Source organism: Salvelinus sp. IW2-2015, linkage group LG27 (genome assembly GCF_002910315.2).
Source record: "Salvelinus sp. IW2-2015 linkage group LG27, ASM291031v2, whole genome shotgun sequence".
In the NCBI taxonomy this organism is placed as follows: Eukaryota; Metazoa; Chordata; class Actinopteri; order Salmoniformes; family Salmonidae; genus Salvelinus; species Salvelinus sp. IW2-2015.
This window is the reverse complement of record NC_036867.1, coordinates 25,762,087-25,780,071: the sequence shown is the minus strand read 5'-3', so window position 1 is coordinate 25,780,071 and position 17,985 is coordinate 25,762,087. Positions and strand designations below refer to the sequence as shown.

Here is a 17,985-nt window from a genome sequence, read left to right as displayed (position 1 = left end):
CAATAACATGGTAGAAAAAAAAGAGAATCTATATACAATGTGTGCAAAAGGCATGAGGTAGGCAATAAATCGAATAATTCTGAGCGATAATTTAAATTAGTCAGATTAAACTGGAGTGGATAAAGTCAAATCAGATGAAATCATCAGATGCATCAAGAAGAGATACTGGTGTGCAAAAGAGCAGAAAAGTAAATAAATAAAAGCAGTATGGGGGTGAGGTAGTAAATATTGGGTGGGTAGTTTACAGATGGACTATGTACAGCTGCAGCGATCGGTTAGCTGCTCGATAGCAGATTTTTAAAGTTGTTGAGGGAGATAAAAGTCTCCAACTTCAGAGATTTTTGCAATTCGTCTGTTCCAGTCGAGGCAGCAGAGAACTGAAGGAAAGGCGTCCAAATGAGGTTTTGGCTTTAGGGATGATCAGTGAGATAAACCTGCTGGAGCGCGTGCTGCGGGTGGGTGTAGCCATCGTGACCAGTGAACTGAGATAAGGCGGCACTTTACCTAGCATAGCCTTGTAGATGACCTGGAGCCAGTGGGTCTGAGACGAACATGTAGCGAGGGCCAGCCGACTAGGGCATACAGGTCGCAGTGGTGGGTCGTATAAGGTGCTTTAGTAACAAAACGAATGGCACTGTGATAAACTGCATCCAGTTTGGCTGAGTAGAGTATTGGAAGCTATTTTGTAGATGACATCGCCGAAGTCGAGGATCGGTAGGATAGCCAGTTTTACTAGGGTAAGTTGGGCGGCGTGAGTGAAGGAGGCTTTGTTGCGGAATAGAAGCCGATTCTTGATTTGATTTTGGATTGGAGATGTTTGATATGAGTCTGGAAGGAGAGTTTGCAGTCTAGCCAGACACCTAGGTACTTATAGATGTCCACATATTCATAGGTCGGAAACCGTCCAGGGTGGTGATGCTAGTCGGGTGCCGTCGGGTGCAGGCAGCGAACGGTTGAAAAGCATGCATTTGGTTTTACTAGCGTTTAAGAAGCAGTTGGAGGCCAGGAAGGAGTGTTGTATGGCATTGAAGCTCGTTTGGAGGTTAGTAGCACAGTGTCCAAGGAAGGGCCGAGAAGTATATAAATTGGTGTCGTCTGCGTAGAGGTGGACTCAGGGAATCGCCGCAGCAGAGAGCAACATCATTGATGTATACAGAGAAAAGAGTCGGCCCGAGAATTGAACCCTGTGGTACCCCCATAGAGACTGCCAGAGTATCTGCTTGTGTGTATGTTTCAAGTTCAAGTTCCGATAAGAAATAATAAAATGAATAAATAAATAAAGATAAGAATGCGAAGATAAAGTAAATGGCTGAGAAAAAAAATAAATATTTTTGCATAATATTATATAGCAAGGCAAATTTATAGTCCAATATTTGCACGTTTTGGGAAGGGAGATTCGGGGCAAGTGTTTAATTGTGCAGTATTTAGCAATAATAACAAGAGTCTGGTAGCAGCAGTTGTGATGTGGTGTTATCATCATATATATATATATATATTTGTGGTGTGTGTGTGTGTGTGTGTGTGTGGTGTGTGTGTGTGTGTGTGTGTGTGTGTGTGTGTGTGTGTGTGTGTGTGTGTGTGTGTGTGTGTGTGTGTGTGTGTGTGTGTGTGTGTGTGTGTGTGTGTGTGTGTGTGTGGATGAGAGTATGTCTGTATGGGTGTGTGGTTGAGTGAATGCATGTGTTCTAAGGTGCAGAGAGTCAGCGCAGGTGGTCAGTCCAGTTCAAGTGTTCAGCAGTCTGATGGCTTGTCTGATGGCCACAGACGATGCAATCGCCATCACACTGCACGCTCCCATTTGGACAAGAGGAATGCCTATGTAAGACTGCTGTTCATTGACTATAGCTCAGCATTGGACTCCATTGTACCCTCCAAGCTCATCAATAAGCTTGAGGCCCTGGGTCTCAAACCCACCCTGTGAAATTGGTCCTGGACTTCCTGACGGGCCGCCCCCAGGTGGTGAAGGTAAGAAATAACATCTCCACTTTGCTGATCCTCAACACTGGGGCCCCACAAGTGTGCATGCTCAGCCCCCTCCTGTACTCCCTATTCACCCATGACTGCGTGGCCATGCACGCCTCCATCTCAATCATCAAGTTTGCAGACGACACAACAGTAGTAGGCTTGATTACCAACAATGACGAGACGGCCTACAGCGAGAAGGTGAGGGAACTCGGAGTGTGGTGTCAGGAAAACAACCTCTCACTCAACTTCAACAAAACAAAGGAGATGATCGTGGACTTCAGGAAACAGCAGAGGGAGCACCCCCCTATCCACATCGACAGGACAGCAGTGGAGAAGGTGGAAAGTTTTAAGTTACTCGGCCTACAAATCACGGACAAACTGAAATGGTCCACCCACACAGACGGCTTAAGGAGGCTTAAGAAATTTGACTTGTCACTGAAAACCCTCACAAACTTTACAGATGCACAATTGAGAGCCTCCTGTCGAGCTGTATCACTGCCTAGTATGGCAACTGCACCGTCCACAATCGCAAGGCTCTCCAGAGGATGCATAACGCATCACCGGGGGCAAACTAACTGCCCTCCAGGACACCTACAGCACCCGATGTCACAGGAAGGCCAAAAAGATCATCAAGGACAACAACCACCCGAGCCACTACCTGTTCACCCGATTAACATCCAAAAGGCGAGGTCAGTACAGGTGCAGCAAAGCTTGGACCGAGAGACTGAAAAACAGCTTCTATCTCAAGGCCATCAGACTGTTAAACAGCCATCACTAACACAGAGAGGCTTCTCACTACATACAGACTTGAACAGCTCATGGCTGAGGTATGTGGGGTCCTTGATGTTACTGCGGGCCCTCCCCGGGCACCATTTTGACTAGATTTTCTGGATGGGAGCACAGTCCCAGTGATGTAGTGGGCCGTCTTCACCACCTGCTTGAAGTCAAAAATCAACTCCTTTGTTTTTCTGACGTTGAGGGAGAGGTTGTTGTCCTGGCACTGTCCTGTCAGTTATAACTGTCCTGTCAGTTATCAGGCCGACAACCGCAGTGTCGTCAGTAAACTTGATGATGGATTAGGTTTCGTGCAAAGCCACGCAGTCATGCGTGGATAGGGAGTAGAGGAGAGGGCTGATGACACACCTTTCGTCTTTTGAATACCGATGGGAATGGCATCTTCCGTGGATCTGTTGGAGTGGTAGGCAAATTGGAGTGGGTCTAGTGCACCTGGCCTTGATGTGGGCCATGACCAGCCTTTCAAAGCACATCATGATAACCGGTGAGAGTGGGACGGGGCAATAGTKATTTGGGCATGTCACCTTGTTTTTCTTGGGCACTGTGATGATGGTGGTCTCCTTGACGCAGGTGGGGACTACAGCCTGGGACAGGGACAAGTTGAAGATGTCTGATAAGACACCCGTGTGTGTTTGTGTGTGTGTGTGTGTGGTAAAGTAGAGAGGCCTAAACAAGTGGCCATTCCATGGAAAGAAGACTCCCACAGCCCTTCAGTGCACAGGACTACAGTCTGCTGCAGAGTTCATAGTGGGTGTACAAGTCAAAGAAAGACTGTAGCTCTGTCTGAGAGGAGCTTTCCATTTGGTTGCTGCTGTCTGACACTGTTATCGCATATGGTGTTTGACAAGTGCAGAATTGGGCCAAAAGAAAATCAATTCAGACAATTTTAAAATCCTTTCACACTGTATAACTTTGTTCCCAATGCCTAGGTAAGGAGAGGACAGCGCTAGCCGCTCGCTAGAACTGCAGGYCTATCTCAGAGCAGGATCAAAATCTAGTCAAAGTGAGTAGGAAAGATAAAGTGCTAGCCTCGTGGGTAACAAGAGAGCATGTCTGTCTCGCCTATGTTCTCTCTGTGTACCATAATTACATGTTATCACCACCAACCTCCATCCCGGCTCCCTCCCTTTTCTAGTTTCATTCAGCCACAGAGAAAAAAGGGACAGGCAAGGGCAAACTGGCGGCCATTGTGTGCCTTTSTGTGGGTGTCTTTAAAAAGATAATGGGCACAGAGAAAAGAGATCAGAACAGAATAAGGAAAAGGTCCAGTCTCTCCCCTGAAGAGATATTCGGCCAATAGATAATTTTTTTTCAATCTTCTTGTCTCCAAAGGGCTTTGGTCCACAGAAGCCCCTCAGGCCCTCGTCGCTAGCTACCTCTCTACCCACGATGCTTTGTGTTGRGTGCATGGTGTTTATGCGCTACAATCTGACTATTTACTGTGGTGTGACCAGCTTCAAGAGGCAAATAATGTGGCATTGCTAACCACACGCTAACTCACAACCCCATCTGTCTCTTTSTAGTTTTACTACTGCTGTTGTTTTTGTTACGTTTGTGAATCGCATCGCCGCCGAAAGCCGAGCCGTAGAGGTATTTTCARCAGACAAGAGGGAGAGAATTGAAATGGCAAAGTTGCAAAGGACCTGTAAACACMCCAGAGCTTCTCCCCGAGAAACAAATACATTTCTCAGAGCGAAGCTCAGTAGAACGCATCCAATCACCASCCACTCCTCTCACGCCATGGCCAACTGCCACCACACACACGCACGCACACACARGTTTATTTCAGTTMACATTTCCGTTTATGTGACAAAACAAGCAGTCATTGTGTAGAGAATCATTGTACCATTTAAACTGCTGTGAAATATATTTTCCATAGCCKAAAATATTGCATTTTCAGCTGTTTGAAGCCGGTTTACAAAACTGAAAGTAAAAGATACAAAAAACGAATTTAAGAACGGGCAGCATAGAAATAGTGCACATAGAATAGATCTACCGCTTGTTAGACTTTTGATCGGGTCGCCCAAAAAGTTACATATTGCAGCTTTAAACTATAGAATTTATGACGGGATTGAGACAAGCTGCAGCCTTAAAAACACAGGTGTATGCCCCCAATTGGCACCCTACTCCTTATATAGTGCACTACTTTTGACCAGGACCCATAGGGCTCTGGTCAAAAGTAGTYCACTGCGTAGGGAATAGGGTGCCATTTGGGACACAGACAGTCTTTAAAAACAGGCTCGAAGTGCTCTCTTTGACATTTACAAGCCTCCATAATGGCTTCTACTGGCATCTTTCACACTTGTGTATGTTGCGCCATATCTCCCATGGGTGAAGGGGTAAACAAATGTAACTCCCTCTCTCGTGTAGAGTTATGAGAGTTTATTTAACAGGACAAAGTCACAGCTTGTTAAATATATATTTTACATAATCTAATCTCGAAATCTTTTAACAGCCAATTTGGGGCCCTTTTCAACATACTTTTCCCCTGATTACTTTTTCCTTAAGCTAGGTTTTTCTATTTAACATTTCAAAACGTTTCTTTAGATGGTGAAAGCAGACTGCTGCTTTAAGACTGTGTTGTTAATCATTGAGTGACTCCCCCCCGCCCTCTCTCTCTCTCTCTCCGTCTCTCTCACACACCATCCCTCTCCATCCTTTCCCCCTCCGTGGTCAGTGTTATTAGGGACTGGGGACTTAATGTCCTGATGTGTTGTTCTAAGACTGCTGAGGCAAATACGCTATAGTTTATATTCCATGTATCAGTCTATTTGATAGTTAGCCCAGTTTGTCTAGTAACTAGCTAGGCTGATGGAAGGGTTTCCTGTAGCTAGGCTGATGGAAGGGTTAATAGGCAGTGGAGAATTACCGGTAACTCTCTGGACACATAATCAAATATTAACCTGAAGCCACAGCTGGGGGTGTGTGTCATTAATTTATACAAAAGCACACACACACACACACACACACACACACACACACACACACACACACACACACCACACACACACACACACACACACACCACCACACACACACACACACCACACATACACACACACACAACACACACAACACACAACACAGCACACACACACACACACACACACACACACACACACACACACACACACACACAGTCAATCTGACACACTGACAAGGCATTTAGCATGCCAACATGCTGATGACATCATTTCCCCCCTGTATTGTCCGTGAGGTATAAGAGAGAGCATGAATGAGAGGCCCGTGCCCCCCTGTGGCCTTTAGAGAGTTTGGGTCTTAAGTTTCCATGGGGGCTGGCTATGTTTCTGTTTGTGTGTGTGCGCTTGCGTGCGCGTGCTTGGGTGCCAGACAGTGAGTGCTGTGCCAGATGTGACCTTTGCCCATCAGAGCGCTCATCAGATGAAAGCCCAATGGCCCTGCATCTGTCTCCCCCCTTCCCTCCCCTCCCCTCCATCCTCTCCTCAAACCCCTTCCCCCTTCTTCACCTCGTTCCCCCCTCCTGGGTGTTGACACAGGTGTCCTCGTAACAAGTGCCGCATAACCGCGACATGATGAACGGCTCTGGTGGGTGAAATGCCGATGATGGAGCTTTTCACTTATAGGTAAGGCAGGGCAGAGGGCCTCCTCACCTCCTCTCTCCCTTCCTTCCCAGTTCTCTTTTCTCCACTCTTCAAGATCCATCCCACTGAGCAGCATCAGGGAGAAGGCGGAAGACAGGAGAGGAAGAATGGGGCAGTGGCACAATCCCTGAATCTCTCTCCTCCCTCTCTCTCTCTCTCTGCCCCTAGCGCCATGCTTGATGTGGCTCTAAGAGTAACAAATTGCAGAGCTGTTAACCAGAAGCGTATTACTTTTTTCAGAGAGAAAGAGACCCAGTTGAGAAAGACTTTAAGTGAGACAAGATTAGAGGATAAATATAGAGATTTCTGGTCAGAGAGGATGGCCTGTTTGTATTCTGAAATCCGGAGAGGCGGACATTAGGGACCATTTGGGCTAAAGGGGTGATAGTGGTCAATTTGTATTAGTGACCTTAGTGGACTCCAGCACTAGACAACACCAGCAGTACCACAGGTACAGTGTGTTCTCTTCCTGTAGCTGACCGCTGAGTTCAGTGCATCCATAAAAATAAGCTGGCCTTATCCCCTTTCTCAGCTCTCTTTTATTCCTCTCCTCACCCCACCGTCTCTGATTTCATCATTCCCTCCCTCCCTCCCTCCCCTTCCCTCCCTCCCACCCTCCCTCCTCCCTCCCTCCCTCCCTCCCTCCCTCCCTCCCTCCCTCCCCTCTCCCTCCTCTCCTCTCTCCCTCTTCTCCCTCCTCTCTCTCCCTCCCTCTCTCCCTCTCTCCCTCCTCCCTCCCTCCCTCCCACTGTTCGGTCAGTGGAGCAAGACCGGCAATTTTGCTGCCCATAAAATAAATAGCGCGGTCTAATTAAGATCCCTGGATTGAAAAAGCAATGTGTGTCTCTGTGTGTGTGTGTGTGTCTGTGTGTGTGTCTGTGTGTGTGTGTGTGTGCGTGTGTGTGTGTGTGTGTTGTGAAAGGCGATGGACGACCACAAACAAACTGTTTTCTCCCAATTAGACATTCCTTTGCGCTACTGATGGCACCGCTGGTGAGAACCAGGGCTGCTCTCCAGTTTCATTACAGAGAGAGATAGCGCGTGTACCCTGTTCCCCATCTGACCTTGAACCCAGACCCAAGTCTGTAGTACTGTACACACAGCATTCTTCCATCCAGACTCATTCCTTGCATTACTTCTCCAGCTCTATCTCAACATCTGTGTACCATCATTAAGTTTACATGTATTAGCCAACACAAATCTGCTGATTCTGTCCGCCTAATACCCACCCTGGTGTTGACAAGCTTACCTAATCAACAAGCTAGCTGCTCTCTAAACCAAAGGAGGGAGGCTTAGGATYTGTTCCAAATGGTACCCTATGCCCTATATAGTGCTCTACTTTTAACCAGAGCACTATGGGTCCTGTTCAAAAGTACTGCACTAAACAGGGAATAGGGTGCCATTTGGGACACAGKCTTAATAGATCTCAGAGCCACCGCCTTGGCGGCGGCCGGCTCTGCTGTAGTCAAAACACAGCACTGATTTCAAAGCTAAACAAGCTTCTGCTGCCTGCTTCAGAAGAACCGGCCCGGCCCCACGACACACCCATGGTGCCAGCTCCACAGGGGATGGTCCTGGAGCAAAACATCCCACAGAGGGTGCACCATACTGGGCTGTGTCTCCAGCTGGCTCCCCCTTGGTGAATCCCCTCTTACTAACAACACATCTGGGGATCCATATTTCTTCATATCTCAACACCCTGCATTCAGCACTTCTTTCCCCCATCCCCCATCCCTCATAGCCCAGGGGCCCTAACACAACTAATTTATAATCAGCCCTTTAAATGGATGAGCCTGGGAAATACCTCATCAGGAGATGAATGCGGGGTGCACAATTTAAGCGCATCATCAAGAGGGAATGCTGTACTTCACTGAAGTGTGGGGAGATGTGTGTCACACAAATACATCAGATCAAAGGGCATACACACACACACACACCACACACACACACACACACCACACACACCACACACACCACACACACACACACACACACACACACACACACACACACACACACACACACACACACACACACTTCTGAGATTAAAAAGAGGGCATCCGTCTTCTCTGTGGGTCATTCTGGGTCGTCCCATAGACTAGCTGAGGGTTAATTAATCAGATTGGAGTCTGCTGTCTGTTGCACCTGTCTGTGTCCTACTCCCTTCCCCTCTCCCAATCACTCAATGGAAATCTACCCCCGTCCCATGGCGGCCATAAACACAAAACACAGTCAGGAAGTCAAGCCAACAACAGGAAGCTTTCCCTCTTATTGTATTGTCTTCAGATAAGAAATAAGAATATCCCCTGAGTGTATTTGTGAAAATAAGGTTGCTTGGTGAGTTCAGCAGGGACACATCTGTGGTCTTTTTTGTGAGATTTTATTGTTGAGGATACTTCTCAGGGTTGGACAACATTATCGGTTCATCTGATCGTCTGCATAGGCAGCACCATGCGACGGAATATATGAGTATGAATTGAGCTTATCAGGAGCAGGAAGAGGAGAAAGCACTTCCTTCATTCATGTTCCTTAAACCGTTGGTGACTCACTTTCTCCACTTAACCATGATGATGTAGCATCACATAAACAGAGAAAGGGGACATTATTATGTCTGGATGAACAGATATCATCGTATGTCTATAACTTGTAGCGAAATCCTGCACGCATCAGCAGTCAGGAAGGAGGAAATAAAGACAGCTCTTCCAGCTCTCTGGGAAGGAGCTCTTGATTGGCGCGACGGTTTGATTGTGTGTGCTATGCTGCAGAAGTCCTTGTTTATTTTCAGCGTGTGTAGTTTATAAAGTGTTTAACTCAATCATCGGTGTGACCGCTCTAGGTCGTGGTTGTTATCGTTTGGGACCGCACCGGTTATGGATCGCATGGATTAGTAGCAACATTGTTGCGAAGCTTTTACGTACAAACCAACAAACCGTCAGACGGTCAGACAGTACACCGGCAAGCCTGAAGAGCACAGCTAAGATCTCTCTCTCTCTCCTTTTCTTCCCTCTATCGTTCCAGTGCTTTACACTGCAGCAGACTTTCTATTTTTCAACTGCACTTCCCATTGATGTTCATTAGAGCTGGACTATTATTGCCCTGCCAGAAGTATTTGAGTGGACATTTTAGTTAAAAGGGAGGTGGTTGCTTGCAAGTTGTGTATTGTTATTTGAACTGTATTGAGGTGGGGTGTACTAATGACATGTGGCCGAGAAGATTGTGGACACTTTTAAGGCCTTGGTTTTGTCTATGAACACCCCCCACATTCATACCCTCTGCACTCCTCCACAGGAATATAATACAGATATAATACAGATTATTGCAAATCCTCTTTTGATGACTGGGTTCTTTCTTGTAAATAGTTTCAATGAAGTTCAATTGCTCTGCCATTATTATTCTTATTATTATTGTATGAGGTATTCTTGGTGGGGTTACCCCTGTGCTGTGATGTGGGTTTTATAGGGTGTGCATTCTCTTTTCTCTCCACTGGCTATCTGGTAAACAGGCTACACTCTAGGCAGTCTCTTCTGCTGATGTGAGTGGGTCTGGTAGTGGTACTCTCTCTATTCTACTCTTTTCCTCTCGGCATGGTTAATACCTGCCTGGCGCCCGAACAAAATCTTTATCTTTACCCCTCTCTAATAAATACCGCTACAAACTACAGTAAGTCTTAGAAGTACCATAAATACATTGTTGCTACTTCACGAGCTGTGTGTGTACGTGTGTGTGTGTGTGATGATATTTTGTGATTATGTGTGTCTGCCATTCACTCTTTCTCCTCTCACCTGTTTTGAAGACCTCATAGCGGATGGAGAAGCCTGCTCCATGGGTCTCGTAGTCGGACACAAACTTGATGTAGAGCTGGTTCCCAGAAGACACCACGGGTGACGGGGCGATCTTCCCACAGTACTTCCCCACCAGCTGCCCACTCTCGTCCACGCCGTCACGTACCTCCACATAGTCATACCTGGACGGAGAGGGGGAGCGAGTACCTGTCAGGGATCTGTTGTTGTATTAGGTATTTTATGCACACACACACACACACACACACACACACACACACACACCACACACACACCACACACACACACACACACACACACACACACACACACACACACACACACACACACAATTAGTTGGAAACAACAACCAAGTTCCTGTTTTGATAGGTGATCCTCCATAATGCAGAAAAAAACATGCTCTAGTGGTAATGAGGTCTTAGCATACTCATATTTCCTCCACGTGGCACGGCTCCATGTTGTTAGCTAGACAATGCGGACACTGCGGAGATTCTATAACAATCACTCCCAGCTGTACGGAGTCTAGGTTTACAAAAAACTGGTCTAGTGGAGCTGTGAGTGTGTGTTGGAGCTATGTCGAAACTGTCAGTGCAGCTGAATAGCTGTCTTCTCCCTGTAAAAGAGCCGATGCCTAAAGAGAGAAGTGTGCGTGGGGTTTATATGTGTTTCTGTGCTGTCTGTCATTGTGTGTGTGTCTGTATGTATATGAGTATATTTAATGTCAGTGATCGTATTATACTCCTTGGAGGCAGGTACAGGGAGACCACCAGACGCACGTGTTAACGCAATCAGGCGGCAGCTATGGGATTGCAGCTCATGCACACGCACACACTCACACACACACACACCCGCTCCACATCCTACTCAAATGGAATTTCAGATCCAGGGCTATTGGCATGAGGAGTTGGCTAATTGAGTCAGCGCGAAGCTTTAAGACCAAGGGAGGAAATCGCCTTCAGAATGTGCACGGGTAACAACGGGAGCCAATGAACTCACACATCGTGTGTGTAACATAAGATGGAGCGAAGAGGGCAATCTGAATCTGATCCGTTGGCCAACCAGGGTGGCCTGAACGAACACAGCTCATGGAGATCTGGACTGAAAAGCAATGTGTTCCTGTGTGTGTGTTTGCGTATGTGTTCGTGTTTACGTGTGCCTGTGTATCTGTATGTAAGTATGCGGTGTATGCCTTTGCATGTACGTGTGTGTGTCTGCAGTGCAGGAGAAATTAATCATGCATGCTTTGTTAGGGGTTCAAGCAGCGAAACTGGTGAAACCGTATTGTATTTGTTCCTGTTCATTATTAGGGGTTTAAGCAGCATTATTAATAGGGAAAAAATCCATACTATTAGCTCTGGTTAGAGGAGATGGAGGAGACTGAAACAAAAACATATGCTTAAAGTAATTTGCTCCCTCTTTCAAAATATAGTTTGGTGAATCATGGGTGACTCCGTCATTTGTAACAAGTTTCAGTAAATTATTTTTGGTAGCATTTCTATATTGAAGAAAAAAAACTAATTTGGTGCAATTTTCCCCATTTTCCATCCAGTTTGCTTTATTTTGATAATATATTACACTTGATCTTTCTTGAATAAGTTCCTACATTTCTTTTTGTTTCTCCTCTAACTTATTCTGAGCCCCTACGGTACAGTTTTAATTGCTATCTATCTGTTCTGTTAGACCTTCTATTTCCTTTGTTAATATGGACTCTTTTGACCTAAATTGCTTTTGTTTTAGAGCTGAGTACTGAATTGCATGGCCTCTAAAAGCAAATTTAACCCTTTCATACGTGAGTTCTGAATATCTCTAACAATCGCCCTAGCATGAGTTGTTTTATACACGTGATTTTAGAATGAACTCACTGTTCCAAAACGTGATTGTTACGCAACAGGACAGTTAACACACGCTGCCTGTTAATTATCTATAGGCTATGTTTCAACTTGTCAATTTCCAAAAAAGATTCTAACGACAGTTTGAATTGAGGTGTGTTCCACATCCTCATTAATTTGCATAAAGTAGCCCATTTCAGCGTTGCGGACAATTTCTGTTTGAGGCTTTACTGAGCCCGGACAAACGTCTCTCTTTGAGGAGAGCCCACACACTTCACCAATGTGCAGACATTTGCGCAGMTTTGCATGAAGTGGCACATTTTCTGGCTGGCGCAAGCATTGTCTTCCTTGTTGTTTTCCTTACAAATAATAACTTTGGACATGTGTGAGTTCCCATCAAAGTAAGGCCAATTATTTTCTGTATATCGTGTTGTCGTTTCTACTGTAGCATACAGTATGTATGCATGTATGTATGTATGTATGTACTGTATGTATGGAGCATAATGTATTTACAGTTTTATTCACATGTTTTCAGGTACTGGTGACAAATAATGCATTCCAATTATTGTATAGATTGTAATGGACATCAATGTTGTGCAGATATTAGATAGACATTTTAAAATAAATTATTAATATTGATTTATTTACTGTCCAAGCATGATGGAATGGTCCCCAAACCACATACCACTAGACACCCACCTGAGAGACCCATACACAAAGGAGAAGTCCTTATCTGTTTTATAGGCCTACTGTAAGTAGCCTGTACGCAGCCAAATCAGAAAGATGAATATGTTCAGAGACCTACTAAAGCAGAACAACGCCCTCAAGATTCTGAGCCTGCCTGGCAGGGTTGGTCCTACAAAGCCAAAGCCCCCTGATGGGAGAACATTATATACAAGGAAATTCTCAAACCTGCTAATAAGAACCTTGACGACCTTGTACCTAGCCGGTGGGGATTTCAGCAGGGTGCCCTTACCCAGGCAGTGGCAGTGCTGGCAACACTAGCTGCAGTAACCCATGGGGAGGGGGGTCACACTCGGACATTCAGAGAGGGGGCAATAATATTGTGGATCTGGTGGCACAAAATCATTAAAGGTCTGACTGCACAGAGATGCTTGGGAATATGGTCCAACGGGGGACCGCTTGTGGGTGTTTACAGGGGGAAAGGGTTATATCTGATCTCCATCACCTAGGACGTGACAATGGTTAACCAAATCTCCCCATGTCTGCTCAATTTCGCATGCCTTCTCATACAGCTGCAGCTGTATATGCATTCGTAAATCAAGGCCTTTCTTGAGTCGGGCTCTGGGATGGCGCAACAGTTAAGCATTTGAATGTATAGTTGTTTGTGGGGGAAAAGGGTTGTGTGTGTGTGTGTGTGTGTGTGTGTGTGTGTGTGTGTGTGTGTGTGTGTGTGTGTGTGTGTGTGTGTGTGTGTGTGTGTGTGTGTGTGTGTGTGTGTGTGTGTGTGTGTGTGTGTGTGTGTGTGTGTGTGTGTGTGTGTGTGTGTGTATCTCACAACTGTTGTGAGGGAGTAAAGATGTTAGGGACAATATAGGATTAATAACAACAATTGTTTGCTAAAATAATAATTGCTTGCCAAAACGTATCTTTTGTAATGGCAATAGTGGTAGGAGGTAACAATCCTTTGCATAAACTACCAACCTTATTACAAATATTAATTTCTAAATATGGAAATTAGACAAGTAGAATTTTTTATTTTATAATTTACATTTTAATAGCTATATATAACACAAATTGAGGTGAGGGCGATGGAAATGATTTTGGCGGTTGATCTGCTTCTGTTCTGTGGGTGGCACTGTGTGCTCTTTTCGAAGGATGGGTCCCGGTCTCTCGGGGGCCATGGGGTCGGGGGTGGTCTGCCGGTCAATGGGATGACAACCCAACTCGGGATGAGGAGGGGTTTTAGGGGGTGGAATAGTGGGGACCAATTGGCGGTTTACTTAGCAGTGCAAATATCATGGTACAGCTATATGGACACTCATGTTACTTTTTAATGGTACGTTTACAAACATATATTATGATAAATATAATTGAAACTTGTGTTTACCAGTATTTACCTGGCTAAAAGAGTTTTGTGGAAAAGGATTGGGGGGGCGAAGTATATTTCTCCCATGGGCAAAGAAATTCAAATGGGGCGACGATATTAATCAACAGTAATTTTGACACAAATGTGCAAATTGTCCAAACAGATCCTCAAGGTAGAGGATTTTAAATATGTTATTGGACCATAAACAGATATGGCTAATTAACTTATACGGTCCAAATAATGATTATCCATGCTTCTTTGAAAATATATATAATAATTTATCAACCCGACAAGCAACACAGGACTATTATTACAGTGGGAGACTATAATACAGTTTTAAATACCTCAATGGACCATAAAGGAAATCACACTACAAACTATCCTCCTCATGCTCTTAAGGAAATAATGAATGTCATGGATACATTGGAATTTGTGGATATATGAAGGCTTAAATACCCTGACCTAGTGAGATATACAGTTGAAGTCGGAAGTTTACATACACCTTAGCCAAATACATTTAAACTCKGTTTTTCAGAACTCCTGACATTAAATCCTAGTAAAAAATGCACTGTTTTAGGTCAGTTAGGATCACAACTTTATTTTCAGAATGTYAAATGTCAGAATAATAGTAGAGAGAATGATTTATGTCAGCTTTAATTTCTTTCAACCACACTCCCAGTGGGTCAGAAGTTTACATACACTCAATTAGTATTTAGTAGCATTGCCTTTAAATTGTTTAACTTGGGTCAAACGTTTCAGGTAGCCTTCCACAAGCTTCCCACAATAAGTTGGGTGAATTTTGGCCCATTCCTCCTGACAGAGCCGGTGTAACTGAGTCATGTTTGTAGGCCTCCTTGCTCGCAKACGCTTTTTCAGTTCTGCACACACATTTTCTATAGGATTGAGGTCAGGGCTTTGTAATGGCCACTCCAATTACCTTGACTTTGTTGTCCTTAAGCCATTTGCCACAACTTTGGAAGTATGCTTGGGGTCATTGTCCACTTGGAAGACCGCATTTGCGACCAAGCTTTAACTTCCTGACTGATGTCTTGAGATGTTGCTTCAATATATCCACATAATTGTCCTCCTCATGATGCCTCTATTTTGTGAAGTGCACCAGTCCCTCCTGCAGAAAAGCACCCCACAACATGATGCTGCCACCCCCATGCTTCACGGTTGGGATGGTGTTCTTCGGCTTGCAAGCGTCCCCTTTATCCTCCAAACATAACAAATGGTCATTATGGCCAAACAGTTCTATTTTTGTTTTATCAGACCAGAGGATATTTCTCCAAAAAGTATGATCTTTGTACCATGTGCATTTGCAAACCATAGTCTGGGTTTTTTATGGCGTTTTGGAGCAGTGGCTTCTTCCTTGCTGAGCGGCCTTTCAGGTTTGTCGATATAGGACTCGTTTAACTGTGGATATAGATACTTTTTTACCTGTTTCCTCCAGCATCTTCACAAGGTCATTTTCTGTTGTTCTGGGAATGATTTACACTTTTCGCACCTAAGTACATTCATCTCTAGGAGACAGAACGCATCTCCTTCCGAGGCGGTAATGACGGCTGCGTGGTCCCATGGTGTTTATACTTGCATGCTACTGTTTGTACAGATGAACATGGTACCTTCAGGTGTTTGGAAATTGCTCCCAAGGATGAACCAGACTTGTGGAGGTCTACATTTAGTTTCTGAGGTCTTGGCTGATTTCTTTTGATTTTCTCATGATGTCAAGCAAAGAGGCACTGAGTTTGAAGGTAGGCCTTGAAATACATCCACAGGTACACCTCCAATTGACTCAATTTCTGTCAATTAGCCTATCCGAAGCTTCTAAAGCTATGCCATCATTTTCTGGAATTTCCCAAGTTGTTTAAAGGCACAGTCAACTTAGTGTATGTAAACTTAAGACGCACTGGAATTGTGATGCAGTGAATTATCAGTGAAATAATCTCTCTGTAAACAAATTTGGAAAACTTACTTGTGTAATGCACAAAGTAGATGTCCTAACCGACTTACCAGACCTATAGTTTGTTCACAATACATTTGTGGAGTGGTAGAAAAATGAGTTTTAATGACTCCAACGTAGGTGTATCTAAACTTCCGACTTCAACTGTACATGGCGGAGGCTTAATCAAGCTAGTTGTCTTGATGACTTTTTAATGTCATTTTTATGTCAAATAAAAAAAAGTGTTGATAGGGGACAGAATGCGGTCGGACCATCCACATAATTAGCATAAATGTTACTCTTACAGAATTTCCACGTGGGTGAGGATATTGGAAATTGAATCAAAGCCTACTGGATGATAACAGAATAATTTTTWACTGACTTTTTCTGACATAACATAGGTACAGTAGATCCCCTTATTGTATGGGACATTTTTAAATTTACCTTTAGAGGCCATGCTTTTTATTTAAACTGAACACTATAACAAAAATAACAAAGAGAATGAACGAAACCGAAACAGTCCTGTCAGGTGCAGAAACACAAAACAGAAAACAACTACCCACAAACACAGGTGGGAAAATGCTACCTAAGTATGGATCCCAATCAGAGACAACGATAGACAGCTGGGTCTGATTGAGAACCACCCAAGAGAATGCCCACCCAAAACAAAGAAATACAAAACATAGAAAAAAGAACATAGAATGCACACCCAAATCACACCCTGACCAAACCCAAAAGAGAGACATAAAAAGCTCTCTACGGTCAGGGCGTGACACCAATTTTACAAAGGAAATGGAAGGACTAACAGTACAGACAGATAGCAATAGAAACTGTACCATAGAGTCTCAGAGTACAAAAAMAAATGGAGTAACTTATTCAATAAAGATACAGTGTAATATATTATAAAAATAATGCGAACTGGATGGAATATTGGGAAAAACGCACCAAATTCTTTTTCAATCTTCAATATTGAAATGCTACCAAAAAMGATTTACTGACACTTGTTACAAATGATGGAGTCACCCATTATTCACTATCATTATTTAGAAAGAGGAAGTAAAGCATATGTTTTCGTTTCAGTCTCCTCCAACTCCACTAACAAAAGCTAAATAGATAGATTTTTTCCCTATTAATAATGTAAAAGTAACATCTGTACAGAAAGACTAATGTGAAGGACAAATTACAAAGGAGGAACTTCTTAATGCAATTACAGTGGCTTGRGAAAGTATTCACCCCCTTGGCATTTTTCCTATTTTGTTGCCTTACAACCTGGAATTGACATGGATTTTGGGGTGTTTGTATCATTGATTTACACAACATTGAAATGTCTGCTCTACCCAGAATTACAACCAACTAATTGCAGCTTTACTGCAAAAATGGAAGAGGCAATTGGAAAGGGGAAAAAGTAAGGAACTTGTCTGTTGGGCCTGCATTACAAGGGGAAAAAGTAAGTAACTTGTCTGTTGGCCCTGCATTAAAGACCAAAATTGGTTATAAATAAAAATATATTCAAGTTTCATTTAAGGACCAAAAAATTTACAGCTGTTCCATATAAATTGCAAAATAGTTGGGAAGAGATTTTCGATGTACTGATTCCATGGCACATGGTTTATGAATTGACACACAAAACGACACCGGATTCAAAACTTAGAATTTTTCTATTTAAATGATTATACAAAATTCTTGCAACCAATAGAATGATATATATATATATATATGGGGGATACAATCTTCCCAGCTCTGCAGATTTTGATTTTGTTTGTTAGGCTACTGTGCAGTCTGACAAGTAAACATAGCCTACAATACATACTGTAGTAAACGTGGGAAAGTGCCTAATTCCTTACCTAAGGGAGAGGAGGCCATGTCTGTACTACAAAATGCAGACACGTGGGAGACCGGGGCTCGATTCCCCGATGGGGCGGAAGGAGTAGGCTGTCCTTGTAAATAGAAATTTGTTCTTAACTGATTCCATATGTGTTAT

The 17,985-nt window shown here is 44.0% G+C and overlaps 1 protein-coding gene across 1 annotated transcript in view; it reads right to left on the bottom strand.

Annotated features, from left to right (window-relative positions):
• LOC111953206 (neuropilin-1a-like) overlaps positions 1-17,985 on the bottom strand; it is a 111,228-nt gene that overhangs the window by 62,104 nt on the left and 31,139 nt on the right. The window contains 1 exon segment of the mRNA XM_023972327.2: positions 10,166-10,347. Within this exon segment, the coding sequence (XP_023828095.1) occupies positions 10,166-10,347 (182 nt within the window).